The 24522-nt window shown below is 38.9% G+C and overlaps 1 protein-coding gene across 7 annotated transcripts in view; it reads left to right on the forward strand.

Annotated features, from left to right (window-relative positions):
* TAOK3 (TAO kinase 3) overlaps window positions 1-24522 on the forward strand; it is a 90230-nt gene that overhangs the window by 55343 nt on the left and 10365 nt on the right. For 6 of the 7 annotated variants that reach the window (XM_021719335.1, XM_021719334.1, XM_021719332.1 and 3 more), the window contains 4 exons: window positions 8191-8427; window positions 10116-10244; window positions 14438-14641; window positions 23057-23296. In XM_021719335.1, the coding sequence (XP_021575010.1) occupies window positions 8191-8427; window positions 10116-10244; window positions 14438-14641; window positions 23057-23296 (810 nt within the window). The remainder of the gene's footprint in view (window positions 1-8190; window positions 8428-10115; window positions 10245-14437; window positions 14642-23056; window positions 23297-24522) is intronic. The other variant, XM_021719337.1, reaches the window with a different exon arrangement.

A 24522-nucleotide genomic window follows, 5' to 3' on the forward strand; every position in this document is an offset into this window, starting at 1 on the left:
TTGTGTGTGTGTGTGTGTGTGTGTGTGTGTGTGTGTGTGTTTGTATATGCTGTATGTGCAAAATATAAGGCCCTTAAGATGAAGTTGCTAGCCTATCCAGTTTTTTAAAGGTATTTGTCTTTTCATTGAAATAAATAATGCTAAAAAAATTTTTTTAAGGTATTGATGTGTGTGTATGCAGGGCACTGTGCTTCTTTTTGTATAGATGCATGTGTGTCTATAATGTATGCACATACATCAAAAGATAAAACACAATTTTTTAAAATATATGGTTGCTGGCTAATGTATATAATTGTAGAAAATAAGATAGTTGTTTCCCAAGGCTGGATTGCTGGTTCGTTCTGGTTCATTCATTTATTTATTGCAACAATGGTAGTGGCTGCACTTCCCCATTTAACCCCTGAAGAATTTCCTGGCACCAATAAAGCAAGAAGGGCTTTGTAGGAGGGGATAGGAATGATTGTGGGAGAAAAGAGACTGTAGGATTCTTCAGCATTTTTACTATTGCAAATGTGATTGCTGGATGCCCTTGTAGTAGCAAAAGGGGTGTGTGCTGGAAGAGTTAGTTTTCATGCCTCCTCCCCTTGGCCCCCCACGCGTGCGCGTGCGCGCGCTCTCTCACACACACACACACACACACACACACACACACACACACACACACACACCGCTTCATCCTTGGCACTCTAAACTCTCTTTAGTCTTTTGCTTCTGAATCTCACTTCTCGGCCAAAAAATTATTGAAATATTAGTTGTTTTTCCGAAATTGATGTTAGAGGTCACATGGGCAGAAAGAGTTAGTGTACACTGCTTGGCTATTACATTTAGAACCTATGATGACATCATCCGAGGCCGACCCAGAAATGATCATTTTTCTTGTCCTATTTTTAAAACCTGATTTCTACTTTTATTTCTCAAGTCTTCAAAAGGCTTCAATATCTTTGCGATTCACTGTGGATTATAACCTTTAAAAACCCAAATAAAAGGAAAATGGAAGTTAAAGCACCCACGAATTGCTGTGCCTGCTGCTATCTAAAAGCAAGCAATTTAACTTAGACTGCTTATAAATAAGCCCACTTTTAAGTTCCTTTATGTAGAAGTTTCTCATAATCTCTTTGTTGGGCAATTTTTCATTTTAAAGGAATGCTGTACTATGCAATGGAGATCTTAAAATGTCCACTATATATTTGCAAATGATTGTGAAGCACCTGAAAATATGCTTTTGAGTCTAAATAAAGCATCATGAGATTATTAAATAATTATCTTCATGCCATACTATCTGACAAAAGAAGAAATATGATATTGTAGAGAACTGTTACTACTTACCACAGACTCTTATGAGACTTACCTTTATCCAGACCTGTTCAGGTTGAAATGAGAGGAGGAGAAATGATAACAACCACTGAGCATCAGAGCACCATCAGCAGGTTTTACATGTGAGGCTGACATTATGCTAAGTGACTTTTCCCCTCTGGGACAGGTTCTCTTTTCTCACTTGCCACACCCTCATTCCCACATCATATATTCATGACCTTTCCTACCTCCCAGCAAGATATTACTACAGCCATGCCAGAATAATCTCACGCTCGCATCTGTGAACTCACCCAGGGCTACTCTGTGTGTACATCAGACATCACAGTCCTCTTCTCTCTGGATGATGAAAGCTGGTTCCCAACTAGGCTACTCAGGGCTATGGGCAAAGTCCTTAGGAACCTCTCTGAATCCTACAGGCTTCATAGTGCCCATCTAGAGAACAGCTGGGATCAGTCTCTTTGATGGAGTTTTGATTTGCTAAAAGGCCCCTGCTCCTGTATTAAATTAAAAACAGAGTACCTGATAGGCTGTTGCTTTAGTTACAAAATAAGTTGTTTTTGTGATGCACCCTCTCCAAATGCAGTGCTTTGGGAGTCATAGTTGGGATTGATGGTAGTTTATTAGGGCTCAGTGGAATTTATATCTGATTGTTTTCAGGGAGAAAAGAAATTAATGGAAGGGCAAAGTAGTATGGTATTGTATGGTTCCATGTCCCATTTTGAGCAATCTAAGTATTGGTATGGATCTCTTAGTGTATATTATCCAGTACTACAGTTCTACTCATTGTATTATTTTAAAAGCTGGTTCTAATAGGAGTATATAAACTAGGAAACTGGGATATCATAAAGTACTTAATTTTTGAAAATATATCATGAATCCTATTGTATTTCATGAATCTCAGCTCAAATAAACAGGACTAAAATGACATAAATAACAAAAGTAAGCGCAAGATCATGGGAAAGTGAAAGTTTAGTATAATGAATAGTCAAGTCATTGTTGAAACCTCACTTCTCATAGTTGGTAGCATACTACATTGATTAATTTATTTGGGTTTTACTCATCATAATCTTCTAGTACAGATGCTAACAAGTCACAAAGAGGTCCAGAAGTGAACAGCAAAAAGAGGGGAAATTCAGAAATTAGTTTTTTGATTACTAGATAAATAAATGATGGGTATATATTTTAAATCTACCTGCAAACTGACAAAAAATATTGCTGTTCCTAAAATTTGTTTTATGAGCCTACCTCTTCAACATCATAAGCTAAAAGAGGCCTAACTCTATGCTGTTTCCCCTTAGTATTACTTTCTACATTGTGCTTTTGAATGAAGTATTGACAAATGTATGAAGAAGCCTATAGGCTTGTACTACTAGACTTTTTGTATTATTTTGGCACCTTAAAACTGAAATTTTTGTATTATTATGCACTGCTGCACAAATGCATTTGTAACAAAGGTTAAGGAAGGACTGTAAACCTTGATATCAGAGGAAACCCCAAGGAAACTTTAGAATTGTAATTTTTTATTATAATTTTCTAAAGGCAGAGATTATTGACCTTACTTTAAATAATTAGGAAAAAGAAAGGCATTTCATGGCTTTTTTGTTTTTTATTTTAACCTTTCTTTTTCTTCTTCTGTAAGAAAATTCATTTGGGGCTGATTTGTTATCTGGGGAAAGGAGCTGTTTATATAGTTCTTCAGAGTTACTAATTTGACTTCTTGGGCCTTTGAGATGTGTCTTCCTTGAGTTTGTAATGGAGATACTAATATTTTGATTATTTTAGTGACCCATGAATATGCTTTCAGTTGTTGCTACATCTGATGTCATTTCTTCTGCAAACTTTATAGTGTCCCAGACCCCTGGTAGTTTCTATAGTAGATGTTAATATAAAGAGCACCACCAAGGCCATTTCTATCAGACTGTTCAGCTTCTGGCCTTGTGAAGGAATTCTCACTGGGATACAGTGGTCTCATTACACAGGGGAATTTGTGTTAGAACACACATTGAGGAGAAGGCACTAGAGGAATCCCCAGGACAGCATAAAGGAGAAAATGATTATGGTTCTATCCATGCAAATATAGATTATTTTAGTTGGCTTTACCAGATTCAGTAGAAAAACTCGTAAAAAGGGAGTCTTCGTTCAGAGTTTTCAAAATGCAACCTAATTATTCAGCTAATTGTGAAATTGGACACCTCAATGATTTTGATACATAAGAATAAAAATTTTAGAGCCTCAGCAGTAAATGCTACTGTTTCATCTCTCATGAGCCCAGTTGTTCTGTTTCTAAATACTTGAAAATGTGTTCTTTTCCTGAATGGTATACCAGAAGATGCTTATCAAAATATTACATATCTCTTTTATTATTCTTGGCTTCTTAACTTATTAAGATCATTCCTGCCAATACTTTTTCACTTGTGCTGTCCAATCCGTACCCAACCCACATGGGTATAAATCTCTCAATAAACATATGTTGAGTGAATGAATGAATGAATGAATGAATAAGGTCTCTTTCAGCTCTGCTGTCACATGAGAATTGGGATTTATATGTGTGCATTTCAGAATTTTTCATGTAACATTTTCTTTTATAAGGCAGAATTGCTTGTTATCAGGCATTATTTTTAGTAAACACTTAAAACATGTTTTTGTTTTTTTTTTTTTACCGGACGTGAAGTCTCATTATATTGCATAGGCTGGTCTCAAGTGATTCTCCTTCTTTGGCCTACCCGAGTGCTGGGATTACAGGCATGGGCCACTGCCCAGCCTTAAAAAGTTTTTTCCTTAGGTGTTCTAAAGAGTGGAATGTTAAATTTCTAATGCCAAAATATGACTCATTGTATTCTTTTTAAGAACTTGCTACAAATGTCACTTGTTCTAAGTGCTGAGATGGCCACTTTTATCATATGCATCATTTTGATTTTTACATATTATTAATCTTGTGAATTGGCTTTGATCTCATAAGAAGGTAACATTATCAGCCACCATGCTCCTGTTTGATGTTCGGCAAGTTGCTTGTTTGCCTTCTAGTGCAGTGTTCAGTATGTGGTAGGGACACTCTACAGTTCGGATAAAGTGCTTTGTTACTGAGCCAAATGTTGCTGGGGTTAAATAGGGTAGTACTTAGCCGCTGTAGAAACTTTCTGAAATAAATTTTCACATATAACTCCTTTTCATGGCTCATTATTTGTTTATTATCTATTTACTATTTTTTACATATTCCAAGTATATGAAATGAGTAATAGTTCAGATTTAGAAATCATGCATACTTAATCTTATAATCCCCAACCTGGATACAGATATGGTTATATTGTTAAACATGCCCTTTCTCTTGGATCCACTTATTCTGATCTGTCATCATCACCAAGAATGCTTAGCAGAGGGAAAAGAGACATATTTCCCAGAGCCTGGCATGAAAAAGAAGGAAACCAACATGTTGAACATTTCCTAGGTGTCAGACACCTGACTAGGCACTTTAACTTGTGTTATCATATCCAGTCCTCTAACCCTGAGGGAGATAATAGTTCCTCTTTCTTTATATATAAAGAAACTGAGAGACTTCAAGCGGCTAAATAATTTGCCCATGGTCAGTTACATAGTAAAGGATAGAATTTTTTCCTCAGCAGCCTCCTGAGTGTAGCAAGATGGCACTACTCACTTTTAGTTGGTCACATTTTTGAGACTACTATTGTAAAAATGACAGCCACTACATCTCTATAACTTTTTCCCATTTTCAGACTTATTTAGTTTGTAATTTAGACTTACTACCCTCTGCAACCTTGACTTCTTTGGGTGTTGATTTCTTCCATTACTTCATAACAGAGAGTAATCATCCTTTCTTCTTTGGTTATGTGCGTTTCCTCAGGCAATTTAAGGACCATAGAAATCCAAGGCCTTAAAAAAATTAAAGAGGTAAATTATATGTGAAAGCACTTTGCAATCATAAGCATGGTAAAACTCTGGGCTATTTTTTAATTTCTATTGACCAAATAGTCTATCCTAAAGACATGCAGTATACATTTAGAACACCTGGGCAGGGTGGGGGGCACTAACAACACAGGGGTACCTGGTCCTATGCCAGGGAGAGTGAGGGTCATTTAGAAGCCCGAACTTCACATGCATGCAGCCTACTTTTAACTCTCTCTTGTACCTCACATCTCTATAATAAAATAAAACTTAATTTTTAAAAACACACATGGGCACACATAACTGTAAATAATATTTTTAGATATGTATTTCACGTTAGACTTTACAACTTTACATCTGGCTATACTTTTACTTAAATTCAACTATCTGGCTTGAGCATGGAACTATAAAACTTAGTACCTCTTTTTGTACCCACAAAGACAGTTTGAAACTGAGAAAGTTTGGTTGTGACAAATGAAAAAATGATATTAGTTGTTTAAGAAGGTAATTATCAGCTGGCATGGTGGCACATGCCTGTAATCCCAGCACTTTGAGAGGCCAAGGCAGGAGGATCACTTGAGCCCAGGAGTTCAAGACCAGCCTGGGCAACAATGCAATACTTCGTGTCTATTTTTAATGTTTTTTTAAAAATAAAAATATAAAAGGTGTAATTATCCAAAGTATGGGAAACATTCAAAAACAAAATGTCTCTCCTGGAATTCAGTGATAGACAATGACAGCAGATGGAGCTTTGTACTTCATCTTTGTCACATACTTGTCCAGGTGTGATCTGGTGGGCAGTAGGACCACTGTCTTTACAGGGACCCATGCACCAATTAAGATAGGAACATTCTTTTTTTTAGCATATTTTTCATTTTAAAATTGTGGGGTACAGTTAAGGGTTAGGTATTCAAATATGTATTGTGCCGGTACCCTTGTTGATGAGCTGTGCCCCCCATCCCCATTCTTGACACAACTCATTTCCGTTTTCTCTTTAGGGTTCCTGGTTTAGAGAAATGGCCATCCTGATAATATTTTATTGGCCATGAGTCAATGTTCGTGGCAAGTTTTGAATGTGTCATGATAGCTTTAGAGTGTGCCATGCCTCAGATTTGGGAATCTGATTAAAGAAAGACTACTAAAATAAGAAAAGAGAATTATCTGAACAAAACATATCTCAGACACTACCCTAGAACAGACACTTTACTGCCATATTTGTCTGAAAAACAAGTGTGTTCAGAAAGGACTAAATAGTATCCTTTCTAGTGACTGGACATTTTTTTCCCCCTAAAGTTGAACTTCAGGAAGGCATAAGCATGAGGAAGTGAAATTTACACATATATTTCAAACTCTTAAAAAAAAAAAAATGTCCATTTAAAAAACACATTATTGTGATAACAAAACAGATCATTTTCTTTAGTGTGTTAGGTACCTTTTTGGCAGTGCTATCCTCTTTTTTTTTTTTTTGTCTTGTAATATCTTCTGCTTTTATTTATCCTACTTTGTAAGGGATTGTCCTTCAGAAAAGAGAAATAAATATGAAACCTAGTGTTAGTTTCAGCTGGAAAGGTTTCAAAGTTTGGCTAATGTTTAATGGTGCACTTTGATAATACTATCCAATTACAGAGCAGCACTTTCTTGATAGTAGGGACTCAGTCTAGTATGCAGGGTCACTTTCTAAAATGAGCAAAGAAACAAACTCTTTTTTGTATAAAATGCACTTTGACCCATAAACTGGAAATAGTACAGAAAACTAATAGCAGCATGAAATTTCCAATAGCACTTGTCTTTGTGTTAGGTTAGGGAGAAGTGCCTTATAGCAGATAGCAGTGACTAAGTCACTTAGTGAAGAACAAAACTAAAGTTATAATCCCATAATTAAGATGTTTTCCTAAAACTGATAGGAAAAAGGAGAAGGATGTGACCACAGACTCTAACAGGGAAATAAAGAGGGATGATAATTTGAAGAGAGGACTATAAAACCACAAAGGGTTTAAACAGAAAGGAACAAAAGGCACCAACGTGTACATTTGCACTCTTTAGTTCATTGGATGCTTACTTGAGAATGAGTTAAGGCAAGTTACTAGGAAAAGTAACCATCCAAAAATCTTAGAAGTGCTTGTTCTTCTTTAGGAGAATTTAATTTGTTAATATAATTTATATTATAATTTGTTAATATCTCTTTTGTGTGGAAGGAGAGAGAGTGAGACATGATTTAATAGATTTCTCTCTCTGTCTCTCTGTCTCAACTTATAGCAACAATAGAAAATAAATCATGTTCAGACAATTTTTAAAATATATTCAAGGTCCCTACAACTGTTAGTGACATGATTCTTTAAAAATAGAAAAGTACAGTGGTTCTCTCCTGGAGCGATTTTGCTCCCAAGGGGACATTTGGCAATATCTGGAGACACTTTTGATTCTCATGACTTGGGAGGTGCTACTGGCTTCTAGAGGGTAGAGGCCAGGATGCTGCTGAATATCCTATAATGCACAGGACAGCCCCTTATAACAAAGAATTATCTGGCCATTGTCAATAGTGTCAAGGCTGAGATATCCTGGTGTAGTGGAAATAGCATGGTTCTGGAATCAGACAGAAATAGGCCTGATTCTCAACTCCACTCCTTATTAGCTACATGACCTTAAGCATGTATGCATATGATGATATATCAAAAATATGTAAACATTTTAACTTAATAAGTTATTTCCTTCAAGTCTCAATTGCTTCATCTATAAAAGGGGGTAGTAACACCTACCTCACAAATAAAATGAATGAGTGAATGAGATGGTTTTGAGGATTAAAGTATATAAAGTGCACCCAGCACAGTGCCCCCTACAGGTGAGCATTCAGTAAATACAGTAGTAGGTAAATGGATGGTGAAAAATAAAATGATGCCAGAGGGCCCTTCTGCTTTGCCTGAGAGTTTGTCTCTCATGAACCCGATTACCTGAGTTCTGTTCCCCAACTTATTTCAGGTTACACGGCAGATCCATGAGCATGAGCAGGAGAACGAGTTGCGGGAACAGATGTCAGGTTATAAGCGGATGCGGCGCCAGCACCAGAAGCAGCTGATCGCCCTGGAGAACAAGCTGAAGGCTGAGATGGACGAGCACCGCCTCAAGCTACAGAAGGAGGTGGAGACGCATGCCAACAACTCGTCCATCGAGCTGGAGAAGCTGGCCAAGAAGCAAGTGGCTATCATAGAAAAGGAGGTCAGTTTGTGCACACGCGGCTTCGTACCACAACCAAGCCCAGCCTGTTGGAGTCAGGGGCAGATTGTTAGCAGGAGACAGGAGTGGTGTGCCTGCTGGTGTTGGAGGAGCGTTATTGCTGGGGGTCAGGGGATCGTTGTGCATAGGTTTTACGGGGCTACTTTAAATTGTCATTCAAAGCTAAAGTAGCAACTGAAGATGTATATTGCATTCTTGTCCATTCAGATATATTCTGAGCAGCAGTCCCTTGATGGTGGCCTGGGTATAAGTAAAGGGAAGCAACATGCTGTCATCTTCTGAGAACTTGCACAACACAGGTCTCTTACTGTGCCTGCCACACCCACAGTCCTCTTTGAAAGAAAACTGCTCTACAGATAGTCTTTTTTAGTGGTGATAGTTCTTGCCTGTAGCTGATTGGACTTGGGATATGCACCTGACCAATGGGAGCGAGTAATTAATCTGGCATTGTTTGAGTTTTCTAGGGAACATCTCTATTCCCCCTCTGGGTTCTAAACTGATTTTTTAAAACAGATAAGAAGGTAAAGCTTATAGTCAGAATATTACCTTTCTTATTGGTAAATGTTAGGTTTGAGAAGTGATTTATGTCTGCAGGAAAACGAGTCTAGTAGTACTGAACAAAATTAAGCAGACTTGCCTGCAGGCAGTGCTAAAGCCGAGTTACCTTCCCTGTCACTCCCATAAGACTTCCATAGTATAGAAAAGCAGAGGTGGACATTGTGCTCCCTGAAGATGGAGTGACTGGGAATGAGGTGCCAGGAGTGTTTCAGTAATTAAGCTCTCCACATGGAAGGAAACATCAGGTTGTAGAAGAAGCATTCCCCCAACAGCCCTCAATCTATGAGGCAGTCTGGCATGAAAACCTCTGACAGGGATGAAATAAACCAGTTAGATTCTTTCTTGGGATTTACTTGATAAATATGTGGAGAGAATGGTTCATAATGGAAGAAATGTTGATAATGGAAGTCACAGCTAATCAAGAGACATAAAAAGAATAATGAAGCATTAATTCCCTCTCTATATCCTTAGCCCCTTGTCTTACATATGTTCTTCACCTGTTGGTTACCAGAAACATAGGTTTGATCGCCTTCAGGAGCCAATATTTATTGGATTACTTATTATTTGGTCTATATTTCATCCATTTAGGACCCCCAAAATATCATGGTGTCTGACTGTTGTGGGTTGTAGCAGGTGCCTAAGAAACAAAACATTGTTAGCTTTCCTATTAAATTTGGGATGATCTCACTAAGAAATCTGATAGTAGGAATAATTAGTCAGTTAGAGCTTGATTCTTGGAATAAAACTGGTCAGTCATGGTTATTTGTTCATTTTTATATGTTAACCTTTGGGCTACCAACAGAATGATAAAAAATCTTTATTATAATCCTTAGTTCATCTTCCATCTCATGAATTTTCTTTTTGTATTCAATAAAGCATTTTTATGGTTCACCTTCATATTTTTCTCATAACTGGGAATTATTTTTCATTGGTGAAAATTTTTAAGTTTTTGTTTGAGAAACAGAATCAGAAAATTTTTTTTATTTTTTTTATTTGTTTAAAAAATATCACATTATTCAGCACGATGGCCTTTTAATGCATTGGAGAATATAAACAGCTGAATTCTGCATGAAGAAAAGATTCATCCTAGATTGTATTTGTTATTTTATCAGGCAAAGGTAGCTGCAGCAGATGAGAAGAAGTTCCAGCAACAGATCTTGGCCCAGCAGAAGAAAGATTTGACAACTTTCTTAGAAAGTCAGAAGAAGCAGTATAAGATTTGTAAGGAAAAAATAAAAGAGGTAAGAGTACCAATATCTGTAGTCACCAAGTTGCCATTCGAATGGTTGGGTCCAGGCATGGTGGCTCACCCCTGTAATCCCAGCACTTTGGGAGGCCAAGGCGAGAGGATTGCCTGAGCCCAGGGGTTTGAGACCAACCTGGGCAATTTGATGAGACCTTGTATCTATAATAAATCAAGAAATATTAGCCAGGCGTGGCAGCACACGCCTGTAGTTCCAGCTATTTGGATGGCTGAGGCTGAAGGATCTCCTGAGCCCAGCAGGTTGAGGCAGTGGTGGCCATGAGCATGCCACTGTACTCCAGCCTGGGACACAAAGTGAGACTCCAACTCATGAGAAAGAAAAATAAAGAATAGTTGGAATTTAAATAGATTCATCTTACATTGTGATTAATATTCTAATCCAGCAAGCCTCAAACTTTACATTAGAATCACTTAAAATGCTATTAAAACAGAGTGTTAACCCACCCCTAGCTTTTCAGTTCTAAAAATCTATGCCTATCCACTTCCAGATTTTCCAAGGTAGAGTTTGAAAATGTGCAACTCTAACAAGTTTCCAGGTGGCACTGATATTGTTGGTTTAGGAGCCCCATGTCAAGAACCATCACTATGACTCTTAACCATTCTTGTCTACTTCCAGTGTATTTTCCACATTTCAATCTGAGGAATCTTTTCACACCATAAGTTTGGTCATATCACCTTGTGGCTTTAAAATTCATTGTTTTTAGGACAGATCAAAACCCTAGCAGTCTCTGCATGGTCTGCTACCAGCCTACCCCGCCAATGTCATCTCCCCTGCCCCCACCCCACTCTTTGCTACTCCAGCCACAGTGGCCACCTTTCGGTTCCTCAAATGTATCAAGCTCCACCCTTCCCAAGGTCTAGTTTCTTCTGCCAGGATGCTCTCCCTACCCCCAAGGCGTCCCTGACCACAATTCTCTTCAGTTAATTCCTACTTCTTCTCCTCCTTTTAAGACATAGATTCGGTTATTAGGACCTTAACTCAACTATCACTTCCTCCAGGGAAGCCTTTTCTGACTGCCTTGACCAAGACAGATGTCTCTGGTTTCTGAACACTAGAGATTTTAATTATACATTTATTTAATGATTATTTGAACTACTTACTACGCTTGCTGGCAAGCATCATAAGAACAGAGGCTATATCTTTGCTCACAACTGTATGCTTGTATCTGATACATGTGAATATTTGATAATTGAATAATTTATTCTGGAATGTTTGGTTGAAAACCACTAGTAGACTTAAAGAGTCCTCCTGAGGAACTGCAGTTTGATCTGAAAGCTCATGTTTCTTCAGTTTTTTTTTTTTTACCAGTACTTACAGGTGAATTGTCTGAGTTTCATGGACTTTTCTTCTCCTAAGACTTAGTATTTCTTGTTTGTAGATTTACTAAGTGTATTAAGGTTTAACAAAATTCAATCTGAGGCGTTGTTTTAGTATATATTGAACTCGCATCCTGATTTTATAGGCTAGAAATACAGGACTTAGCGAGGTTCCTCTCTAGTTCTTTTTTAGTTAGGAAGTGAAGGCAAGAGGGTTAGGGTGGGCCTTGGGATCTTTTCTCCTGCCCAGATAAACCTCTGGTAATTGTTCGATCTAATAAAAAAAAGTATTTGGTCCACACTGAATGGGGAGAATCTCTGACACCATAAGTACTAGAAAACCAGAGTGTAGAGAGAAGCAGCCCAACTAAAAAGAAGCCCTACTAAGAAGATCATATTTGAATTTACATGTGCATTTTAGTGGCTAATGCCAAACCTAGCAGTGAAGTTATTGCATGAAGAGACGAGTCGCCCAGCATTCCTGTTGTGATCTCAGCTTACTCCACGCTGGAGACAGCACTTTCTCCTGTTGATTCTAAAATTTCACTTACCACTTCAGTGGAAACAGGATAGTTAAAAGTTTTCTCTTAGTTCTTGGCTTGAGCCTAATTATTACATTGTAATAGATGGATGTTGCTGGGTCACAGAGATAGCCTTGATTTTTCAGTAAGAAATTTTGAGATTTTTCTCAGCTCTTCTTTATTTCTGACTCCATGTACCCACTCATGCTCTGGAGGCCATACTTTATGACAATGGCCACCGCTTTGAGCTTTTGTAACACTAAGATATTTAGAGATTTCATAAACTCTACCTTTAGAAGATTCTCCCACAAAACACCATTCAAGAGTCCCCACTCAGTCCTCAGGCATAAAGCAATTTTTGCGTCATCATACTCAGATTTATGAGTGCAAAAGACCACAGGCCTAAACTTCTAAGTCTTTCAACATGCTCATGAAGAAAACAACAAGCCAAAAGATAATTTGAGATACCCTCATTTGACCTTTCTGTGCAAAACTAATATTACTCCTTATGAAGTAAAGCTGGGTTTAGACTTTAAAATAGCATGTATATTTAGATATTTATATACTTACAGGTATTGTCCTTGGAATGACAAAACAATCCCCACTACCAATAGATAACAGGAATGATGAATTGTCCATTAATAATATATTTTTGCTTTTGGAATGAATTTTTATGATCATATTTGAATTTGGGTGTTCAGTCTAGTGGCTTATGCCAAACCTAGTAGTGAAGTCATGGTATGAAGAGACAAGTTGCCCAGCATTCCTGTTGTGATCCCAGCTTACTCCACACTAGAAACAGCACTCTCCTGTTGATTCTAAAAGTTAACTTCCTACTTAAATGGAACAGGATAGTTGAAAGTTAATTTACAATTAAAGAAAACTTGAGCTGAGTGAGTAGTTAACCAAATAATATAGGTCAAGCTTGTCAGTATGAACAAAGAAGAATACACTATATTTTCCCAACAAGTACTTGTCTTACTTTCACCATAGATTAACATCTTAACTGTTCTGATTCACTGCTTTCTTCCTCTTGCCCAAATGTTCTGGAAAAGTTGTGAATTTTATCCTTTTGAAAATATAGATGGTTTATTTACCCTCTAATCCCAAATGAAGAATGCTTTTTTTTCCCTGAAATTCATAGTAATATTTGCATAGCCACCTCTTGTCCTTAGCATCTGTTCACTTCTCTCAGTCTCGTCACCACCTCTTTTGTCCAAGTTACAGCAATCTCTCTCACCTAGACCATTGCAGTACCTCCCAGCTGTCTCCATATGCTCTTGCCTCCTTCATTCCATCTTCCATGTAGCAGCATGGAAGGCTTGGTGTTATATATACCCAAAGCTTAGTAGTAGTGGGGATTGTTTTGTCATTCCAAGGATAATATCTGTTAAGTATATAAATATCTAAATATACATGCTATTTTAAGAAGTCTAAACTAAACTTTACTTCATAAGGAGTATTAGTTTTACACAGAAAGGTCAAGTGAGGGTATCTCAGATTATCTTTTGACTTGTTTTTTTCTTCATGAGCATGTTGAAAAAGTTAGAAGTTTAGATTTGTGGTCTTTTGTACTCACAAATCTGAGTCATAATTTTGAAATGCATATCATTATGACATTCCCACACATATATAAAATCTTTTTCTCCTATGCTAAAGATCAGTGTCCTTACTTTGGCCTGTAAGGCCTCAGTGGTCCTCCTGACCTGGTTACCACTCTGGCCTTCTTTCAGTTCTTGATCACACCATGTTTCTTCCCCCACCCAAGGATTTTGCATATGCTATTTTCTCTACCCAGAATATCCTTCCCTCTCCTTTTCCACTGGTTAACTCCTACCAATTTTCCAAAGTTTAGCTTAGTTGTCACCAAAATGAGATATTTTCTATTAAAGATTCTTATAGGACGAAGTATTTCCTCTTCATAGCAGTTATCAGAATAACTTTTAGTTCATTTCTGTGGTCCTTCAATTAATTTTTGATTCTGTACTATAAAGCCTCCTGTGGCAGATATCATGGTCTTTTGCATACCTTTGTATGCTCTGCCCAACACATGATAGGAGCTTGGTAAGTATGTATAGGTTGAATGTATGAACAAATAATTTCTGAGAGTGAGAAGCCAGAGATAGGGAAACTTACAAGTGTCCCTCTCACTTAATACTCAGTTAATAGGATAAAAAAAGTTGGAGAGGTATATATAACACCAAGCCTTACTGTATTTACATTTTTTTCTTGCTTTCCCAATGAGTTAATATGCAGTTGTAATAAGCTTTTATAGTTCCTTTTGTTTTATGAGACCAGCTTGGTTTTGTTTTGTTTTGTTTTGTTTTTTAAGGAAATGAATGAGGACCATAGCACACCCAAGAAAGAGAAGCAGGAGCGGATATCCAAGCATAAAGAAAATTTGCAGCACACACAGGCTGAAGAGGAAGCCCACCTTCTCACTCAACAGAGACTGTACTACGACAAAAATTGTCGTTTCTTCAAGCGGAAAATAATGATCAAGCGGCATGAGGTGGAGCAGCAGAACATTCGGGAGGTACTTACTATGCTCATGACTATTGCCATTGACCCATGAGACAGCAAGCCTTGTGAGGGTCATGACCATGTCTGTGTTGTTCATTTCCATGTTCTTAGCCTTTATAGCCTTTAGTACAGTGACTGACACAAAAAAGTCAGGCAGTGAATTTACCATTGATAAGAGAAAGCCCATTTGCAGAACAAGGAAGCGACTTTTTCTAAATACATGTAGTAGAATTTTATTGAACACCTGTTACAAGCCATATCACACAAGAATCAAAAGATGTAGAGAATTTTTGCTTTCAACCTGCTTATCAAGGACTTATGCTTTTGTGACTTCACATGAAGCATTTAAATAACAGTATGATACTCTATGACTTCATTCATTCAGTCATTCAGTACTTAGAGCGAGCCTCCTTTGTGCCAGACACCAAGGCCACTGAGGAGCTATGCTGTCTGCCTTCACGTGGCCCTGAGTCTAAAGGAGAAACAGACGTGTAACAGACTAATTACAGTATAATACGTTAGGTGCAATAGTAGACATACATATAAAGTATCATGAGCATACAGTCATGAAGGGGCTTGGAGAACTCAGTGATTGATGAAATACTGAGCGTGACCCTAGTTCAGGGTGTGTGGAGCAGAGCACAGAGCAAGAGTAGAGAGAAGCTGAATGTGGAGGGCCTTGTTTAGCCCACAGGCAGTGCATGGCCATCAGAGGTTCTTCAGCAGGGGAGTGACATGATGAGACCTTTCTTTATTTTTAAAGATTAGTGCATTGGAGTAGCAAGAAGTAAAGTGGAGCGAGGTCAGCCAGGGTGCTCCTTCTGCAGTTCTGGCCCGACGAGGCTGTGAGGATGGAGAGAGGTGATAGATCTGAGTGACATTTCTGACCCAGAACTGACAGTTAATTCTGACCAAATGGATGTGGGGATTTCAGAAGAGGAAGTTGAAAGTGACTCCCAAGTTCTAATTTGGGAGGTTGGATGGATATGATGGCATTCACTGAGATGAGGAATACAGAATGTGAGTCAGTTACAGAAGCTAAGTTCAACAGAAAATCATTGCGACCTAGAGTAATCAGAGAAAAACTCATAACTGAACTAGCACATTGGTTAAAAAAAAATCCAAGTCTGATAAAAGCCCAGTGTTAGCCTGCATGAAGGAAACAAGCACTTCCGGCACAGTTAATGGAAAAGTGAATTGGTATAAGCTTTTTGGAGAGCCATATTTGGTTGGGAAGAAGAAAGCGTAAAGCAAACAAAAATTTATTGAACACTTGTAATTATAGGCCAGACTCAGGCTCTTTATATGTGTTATCTTATTAGAAGAGGGAGAAGCTGCTGAAAATTTTTCATTAGGGCTAAAACTGTACTTTGGAGAGATTGGCTCAGTTTGGCAGTGATGCATAAATTGGTTGGAGCATGCATTCTCAGTGGAGGTAATAACGCTCCCCGTGGGTGAAAATGAGTTCTTGTTGGGGGAGGTGTCTTAGCTATTATGACAGGCCACAGTACATAAACAGGTACACAGTCTACCTGTAGTGTTAACATTTAAAGCAGTGGGGATAATTAAGGGGAGAAAAGTCTAAAAAGGCTCCTTATGGATGCAGCAATGAAAACAAAGGTTCAAAAACACAGAGTGAGAGGAAAGAGGGTAGAAGCAAAGAGATCAGGTGATGGAGACAGGGCATGGACAAGCCTGGTGGTGGTATCTGTCAGAGGGGTGGACTGGAAACCCAATTTGGAGTATAAAATAAATAGGACTTGGCATACAAGAGGATATGAGAGAAAGGCTGAAGACAGAACCCAGTTTATTTCTAGGGCTTAAGACTTGGGGAAATGTTGATGTGGGTAGACACAGAAGCATAGAGGTTTTGGTAAGAAACTGATTCAGTGCTGGACATTTTGAGTTTGTCAGAAGTCAAAAAATCAAAATGAAAAATTCCAGTAGCCAACTGGAAACAAAGTATTTGGGATTCTTTTCATGTGGCAATTATTATTGTTATTCTAATAACACATATTTGGAGGAAGTCTGAGGCTAAGGAGATAATTAGTATCAATAAAAGTTATAGAAGATCATTACTTACATAAAATGATAGACTATATTAATGACTTCATTAGTTTTAGGTTCTAACCAATTGAGCCAACAATAACTCTTTATAAGGGTATTGTTCTTAAGTGTCCAGATTTTCCTTTGTTTAGTCTTATTTCAGAGCCACTTTCATGAAAATGTCCAAAGCCTTTCTATTTGCAAAAGTAATAAATGAACATTAAAAAAAGACAAATACAGAAAAAATAAAACTAAGTAGTGAAAGTTCTTTTTAACAAGTTTATTGAGATATCATTTACGTATAAAAATTGTGTACAGCCGGGCTCGGTGGCTCAGCCTGTAATCCCGCGCCTTTGGGAGGCTGAGGTGAGTGGATTGCCTGAGCCCGCGGGTTCGAGACCCGCCTGGGCAGCGAGACCTCATCTCTACAATAAATCAAAAAATCAGCCGGGCGTGGTAGCACATGCCTGTAATTCCGGCTACTCAGAAGACTGAGGCAGAAGGATCGCTGGAGCCCAGCAGGCGATGCTGCAATGGCTGGAAGCAGCCACTGCACTCCAGTCTGGGCAACTGAGTGAGACTCCAACTCAAAAAAAAAAAAAAAAAAATTGTATACACTTCAGGAACACAACTTGATGTTTTGATATATGTATACATTGTGAAATGATCACTGCATTCAAGCTAATTAACATATCCATTGACTCCACACAGTTGCCGTTTGTTTGCATGCGTGTGTTGGGGGTACGGGTAGGAAGATGTAATTACAAATTACAGGCATGCAATACAGTGTCATTAACTACTGTCACCATGCAGTGTATTAAATCTCTGGTAATTATTCATCTTGCAGAATGGAAACTTTCTACTATTTTCTACCTTTTATTATTATTATATTTTTAATTTTTGTAGAGGCGGGATCTCGCTATGTTGCTCAGGCTGGTCTCAAACTCCTGGCCTTAAATGATCTGTCTGTTCTCAGCCTCCCAAATTGCTGGAATTACAGGTGTAAGCCACTGCACCCAACCCATTTTTATAATCCCATTTCATACAATGTCTACCATTAATTTGGCATATATATTTCTAAATTTTGTTCCTGTATATGTACATACAGCATATACATTATATATAACTTTACAAAAATGAAATTACAATAAGTCCCTTACATACCAGCCTTCAAGTTACAAACTTTAAAGATGTACACCTGCATTTTTTAAATGTACTATTTCTCTCCACCAGGTGTCAGTATAGCTTGTTAAGTACATAGAGTACTATAGCCAATTGTGCTAGTTGGGAACCTAGGCTAATTGTTGGATTACAAGTTGGACTTACAAACGTGCTCTTGAAATGGATCTCGTTTGTATGTTGGGTACTTTTGTATCAGTAGGACTATTTGATTTGTAAGCAATAGAAACAAACTCTGGCCAACTTAAGCATGGAAAGGAATTTATTGGAAAAGTATGGAATGTGACAGAGCTGAGGAACTGAGCTGGAAAAGAAGAAGAACCACACTGGAAAAGCAGCTTCCATGACGCAGAGGGCAAGAGCTAACGGACACTTCTTAAAGCACTGCTGTTTGGATGTGTCTCCTCCAACCATGTTTGATCTTTGTATCATTTCTGTTCAAGATTCAAATTCCTAAGAGAGCTAGAACTCAACTGGGAAATGTGCCTACCCCTTACTCAACACTGTCTGATTCAAGATAGGGCAAAGTTGTTTCTCAAAGGAAACAAGGGAGCCTGCAAACAGAAGCAGGAAATATGAATGCTGAGCCTACAGAGAGCAACACATGTCCACTCTACTGTGTGCAACTCTCCTTTTTCCATTTACTGTCTAGCACCTACCACTCTGCCTCATCCTTTGGAACCTAATAGTATTTTGCTGGATGGCTATGCAATCATCTATTTGACGAGGTAGTTCTCAGTGGGCATTTTGTTGAAGTTTTACAATATTACTAATAATACTGCAAGAACATCTTTGTACATAGATATTTTTACACATAAACACATATTTTGTGGGATGTATTCTCAGAAGTGGAATTTCTGGGTCAAAGAGTACATGCATCTAAATTTTTAAATAGATCTTGCCAACTTACCCGCTGAAGGGGTTTATACTCCCACCAGCCAAGCCTAAGAGTACTTGTGTTCCTATATGTCTTTGCCTAAAGGATTGAGTATTAGCAATCCTCTTAATTAATGAAAACATTTAAGAGGATCACTGAAACTGGGTTGAGCCTCTTCCTCTCTCAGCACCACACACTCACACTCACGGTTTTCTAACCAATGTTGAATCAAAGAACCGAAACCAAGAGCACATTAAATATCATAACCTGACAACATCTCCATTTAAGCAAGAATTCTAGTTTTTACTTGAGCTCAGTGGGCTTGAGGATAAAAATGTGGCATGAATGAGATTGGCTCCTTTGAAAGAAGTCAATGCCCCTTCCATTGGAACTCAGAATGCCTGGAACACAGGGAAAGAGGGATGAGGGGATGCGCCTGGAGCCCATCTCACACAGAAGGTAGAGTGACATAAAGTGTGGTGATGTGTTCCGGAACCGTGTCGTATGAAAAGTTCGCGTCTCAACACTGAGCTCATATAACCTGGCGAGATGCTTGGTGTGTCATGTGGGCAGAGGAAGAGGAAACTGCGTGTCTTCTACCTCACCCTCCCGCCGGGGCATATATCCACATTGAGTACATAAGTGGGCAGAATGATCTGTGCCATTTTTTGGGTGATTTTTGCTCATTTTTTTGAATTTGTATAAGCTAAAGGTGACTTGATATGGCTGTAATATACATTGTGTCATCTGTACAGATAAAGTAACCATTGCATTGTATCTAGCTAAAGCAGAAGAATTCTTCAGAATAGTGTATCCCAGATTGAAAAAGCATAAAACAGGAAGATATAAGTCATTAAGTGGGACATCTTTTACTGAAAAATATTGAAAAGCAAAAGATCTGAGTTTTAGCCTCAGTCCTGCTTTATAGAAGATCTATGACCTGGCTGGGCACAGTGACTCATACCTGTAATCCCAGCACTTTGGGAGGCCAAGGTGAGAGGATTATCTGAGTCAAGGGGTTTAAGACCAATATGGATAACTTGGCGAAACTCTGACTCCACAATAAATCAAAAAATTAGCTGGGCATGGTGGCACACACCTGTAGTTCCAGCTACTTGGGAGGCTGAGGTAGAAGGATCACCTGAGCCCAGCAGGTCAAGGCTGCGGTAGCCATGAGCATGCCACTGCACTACAGCCTGGGCAACAGAGTGAGACTCCAACTCAAAAAAAAAAAAAAAAGATGTTGTATGACCATATGTTAGTCTCTCAATTCCCAAATGCTTTACTGTCACATATAAAAGGGGCAAATCCTTGCACTCTTAACATCTCATAGGGTTGCCATTAGGATTGAATGAAATATATGAAATAACTTTTAAAAATTGAAAGCACATTATACACTATTATGTAGGCACAGCACTGGGCTTTCCCATGGTTTAAAATAGTAGAGATATCTTACCATCTTATACTTCGGTAACCCAGATGTCAATGCTCTGGGCAGCTGGGACTCAATTTGGGCTTCTCAACTTAGGAAAGTGTGGGATGTACAAATGCCCAATATCATGACTCCTGGAACTCAAAGATCAAAGATCATATGGTGACCTAGAAACAGGACCTTTGCTCATTAAAAGTAAAGGGAACAACCTGCAATTGTAACAGAAAAGCCATTTAAGTATCATGTTTCTCTCACTTATCAAAACTAGATTTAAGATAGTATATGCCAGATATTCACTTCTGACTACAGGAAAATAATGGCATATGCCATTATTAATGCCACATTTTCTTATGGTCTTTCATCCTCACAAGCAGGTAGTTCTTGATGGGTGCTGTTGGCCTCACTTTACACCTGAAGAAACTAAAATGTAAAGTAAGAGACTTGCTCAAAGCCATACATAATGAGTTAAGGGAGGAGCTGAAATTGACCCACACCCTGAGCATGTTCCATTGATTCACAAACTTTCACTTGTATCAAAATTAACCAGGTAACTGGTTGTAAAGACCAATTGCTTGTAACCAAGATAGTTCTGATATAGGTATTCGGTGGACAATATCCCGAAACAGTTCACGAAACATGAAGAGAAATGCTGAATGTCTTCTAAAGGTGTTTGTTTGCTTTGTGTATTTTCTTTTTTCCCTCATGAGTTTCAAGGCTCTGGGCAACTGGGACTCAGTTTGGACTTCTCAACTTAGGAAAGTGTGAGATGTATAAATGCCCAGTATCAGGACTCCTGGATCTCAAAGGTCAAAGGTCATATAGTGACCTATAGGAACGGGACCTTTGCCCATTGAAAGGGCTTTTCTTGACTTCCTCCTGGTCTTTGGTCTGGGAAGGGCTCACTGTCTTTTGGTGCCACCTAGGGGCCAGTTACTTATTTTTATTTAAAAGAAAAAATTTGGTGGTCCAAGTAAAGAGGAAAAATAAAAGCAGGAAAAGAAAAATGCAGGAGGAGATGAGAGAGAGCCTCCAAGAAATTATCTTTTATTCCTTAAAAAAATTTAGATTACATTTATACTTTGGATATTTCTGCACCAGAATACAAGGTCCATGAGGGGTGTATGTGTTCACTGTTCTATACCTAGTGCCTACCACAGTGCCTAACACACAGTAAGTGCTCAACAGCTATTTGTTGAATGAAGAAATGAATGATTCGTGACTATGCTCTGATATTAGATGTTGTGCTGTTTAAAGGACTTCTCTTCAGATGGATGGGGGGGTGGTCCAAGTATGTATTCTCAACCACGCCAATATATAAATGTGATTGCTATGAGAATATGTGTCTTGCATTTTCTCCCATAGTAGATGCTATCAGAGAAGAGAGGTAGCCTGTCGTTCTCACTTAAAGTCTAGCTTCATTCCTCAACCTTCTTAACTAATAGTAATACCACCCTTTTCAGAAACCTTGCAGCATTAAATCTTTACCTGTTTACAGCACTTATCACTTCCAACCCTGCTCTTTTTAAAATTTGCACATAAAACCTATTTCCCCATATTAATTAAGATCCTTTTGTTTGCATGTTAACTGAAATATATTTCAGCTAGCTTAAACTAAAACAAGAGAATTTGCTGTAGAAATATAGGAATGTTCATAAAGCACAATAGCTGCACTATAGCTGGACTTTTAGGAGAGTAAGAACCAGTCAGAAACAGGCATCAACACACTCCTCACATTGTTTTCTTTTTTATGCTTCTTGCTCCGAAGTACAGCTTTCTCTAGTCCTCGGTCCTCATAGCAGCAGATGACTACCACATATGCGCCCCTCAGTTCCAGCCACAGTAGAGATTAACGGTTCTGAACCTCAATTCCAAATTCCTAATAGAGAAAATGGATTGGTCCAGATTGGACTACCTCGCTACCTCTGATTCAGTCAACTTTGAGCTGAGCATATTCTTCAATAAATGTTGACTACACGTCCCTATTCAAGTGTTAGCAAGTTAAGAACAGAAGTCACAGCTTCATAAAGATTTGTATGAACCCAGAACACGTGATTCTGATCTTTGTTTATAGTGCCATTTAGGAAATGTTCTTGAATTGGTGAGTAAAGAGAAACCTTTTTTCCTAGCTTGCTTTCCTTTCCCCTTTCAGCAACAAAAAGAGAAAGAAAGAAAGACATGTGTAGAACTGAAAAGAACACAGTGATTAGATCTAGAAATGATCAAAAAGACTGTAATGGGAAAGATGAAAGGGGAGCGATCTCATCTGTTTTTTCTCAGCATGCCCTGAACTCTGAGATTTTAGAAAATAGATAATTGGCCTACTTCTGATACGTGTAAAAACAAGGTATTTCCCAGAAAGCTAAGAATATTGCAGACACTATCAGTTTAATTTGGTTTAATCCTCAACCCTGATTGCATATTAGGATCACCTGAAGAACTCTTGAAACTATTGGCCTCAGGGTCCTGCCCCAGACAGTTGAGACTTTTAGGTTGTGAGATTCAAGCATCTTATGTTGGAAAAGCTTTCTCAGATTATTTCAATGGGAAGTCAGGGTGTAGAACCACTGACTCAACTGAAGAAACATTTATTTAGACCTCTGCATGGCATATTACCTAACTAAAGTTCATAGCAGCTCTGTGAGGTAAGAGATGTTCTACAGATAGTGCAGTTGTGATTGCTCTGAAGTTGCCCATCTTGTAAGTGGTGGACCCAGGAAGAGAACCTAAACCCCAAGGGATTGTTAAGTCTCATTAAGTCCTGCTGCCAAACACTAATGGGTTTAATTAAGAGATGGTTAGCAGCACCATTCCTTGCCATCCCTCACTTAGTTGTACATTCCTTCTAACTTCTCTCCGTTCACCTGTCTCCCTTTATCTTTTGTTCCTGGATGCAGGAACTGAATAAAAAGAGGACCCAGAAGGAGATGGAGCATGCCATGCTAATCCGGCACGATGAGTCCACCCGAGAGCTAGAGTACAGGCAGCTGCACACGTTACAGAAGCTACGCATGGATCTGATCCGTTTACAGCACCAGACTGAACTGGAAAACCAGCTGGAGTACAATAAGAGGCGAGAAAGGGAACTGCACAGAAAGCATGTCATGGAACTTCGGCAGCAGCCAAAAAACTTAAAGGTAAGGGGAGATAGAAGTATTTCCCTATTGGTGCTCCTGGACAGAGTTGGACTGGATCAGTGGGTTCTTCGCTTGGATGATGGTCAGAGTCACCTGGGCAGCTTTTTGGAATCACAGATTTCTGGGCCCCACGCCTCCTGCATCAGAATCTCCAGATGTAAAGCACAGTCTATATTTAACAAGATCCTGAAGAGAAGATGCTGGGCAAGCTGGTTGGAAACCATTATTACGCTACATGATCTCTCAATTTGCCTTTGTATCTGTTATGCAATTTCTCTGAACACTTCGTGACCTGCCCCCTTCAAAACTGGACTAAGAGCATTTCATGGTTCCAGGCCCCGGAAGTGAGAATGTTACGTTAGTATTAGCTACCTTGAGTGCTGCCGACTGAGAAAGACTTAAAAGCTACATCCAAGTGAAGGAGGAAAGTGTGAATTTATTAGGGATGTCTGTCATGAACATGGGAATCAGGAGTAAAGCTACGTGTGCCAGGCCTTAACCACTCCTGCACTAGAGATGAGAGGCGGAATGTCCTCAGCCCTCACTGCCCCCAGTTCTCACTGCCCTTGGTCCTCACTGCCACCGGCCCTTACTACCCTGGGTCCTCACTGCCACCAGCCCTTATTGGCTCTGGCCCTCACTGCCTTCAGCTCATTTTAGCTGTTGGCTGATTAAGAAGATCTACGTACTATATGTCAGGGAGGACATTGTCAATGTTGGTACTGCTATGAGGCCAACCTTGATCACACTGGCCATGCATCACTTTCAGCCAAATCCTAAGCTAACCGGTGGTTCCTATCACGATCAGTCCTCAGAATGTTTGTGAAACTCACTTGTGACTGTGGGACAATCTGATGGAATGCCGTCTGGGCTTAAAATAAGATACTCCACTTTTTCCTTGCCAAAATGCATGTTTAGCATTGCCATGTGCAAGCACAACCCCTTAATGAAGGAAAAAAAATCTAAAATCACTTTTCTCTTTCAACTTATGCTGAAATCCAGTGTAGGTAGGCTGGGATATGAAGTACTACCCAAATGTTCTCTTTTATTGAGTTGATAAGAAAATGGCATAAGCAGCTGGGCTCGGTGGCTCAACCTGTAATCCTGTGCTTTGGAAGGCTGAGGTGAGTGGATTGCCTGAGCCCGCGGGTTCGAGACCCACCTGGGCAACTTGGTGTGACCTCATCTCTACAATAAATCAAAAAATTAGCTGGGCATGGTAGCGC

This window comes from Carlito syrichta, unplaced genomic scaffold (genome assembly GCF_000164805.1).
Source record: "Carlito syrichta isolate Samal-C Ts95f unplaced genomic scaffold, Tarsius_syrichta-2.0.1 Scaffold314525, whole genome shotgun sequence".
Taxonomy (NCBI): Eukaryota; Metazoa; Chordata; class Mammalia; order Primates; family Tarsiidae; genus Carlito; species Carlito syrichta.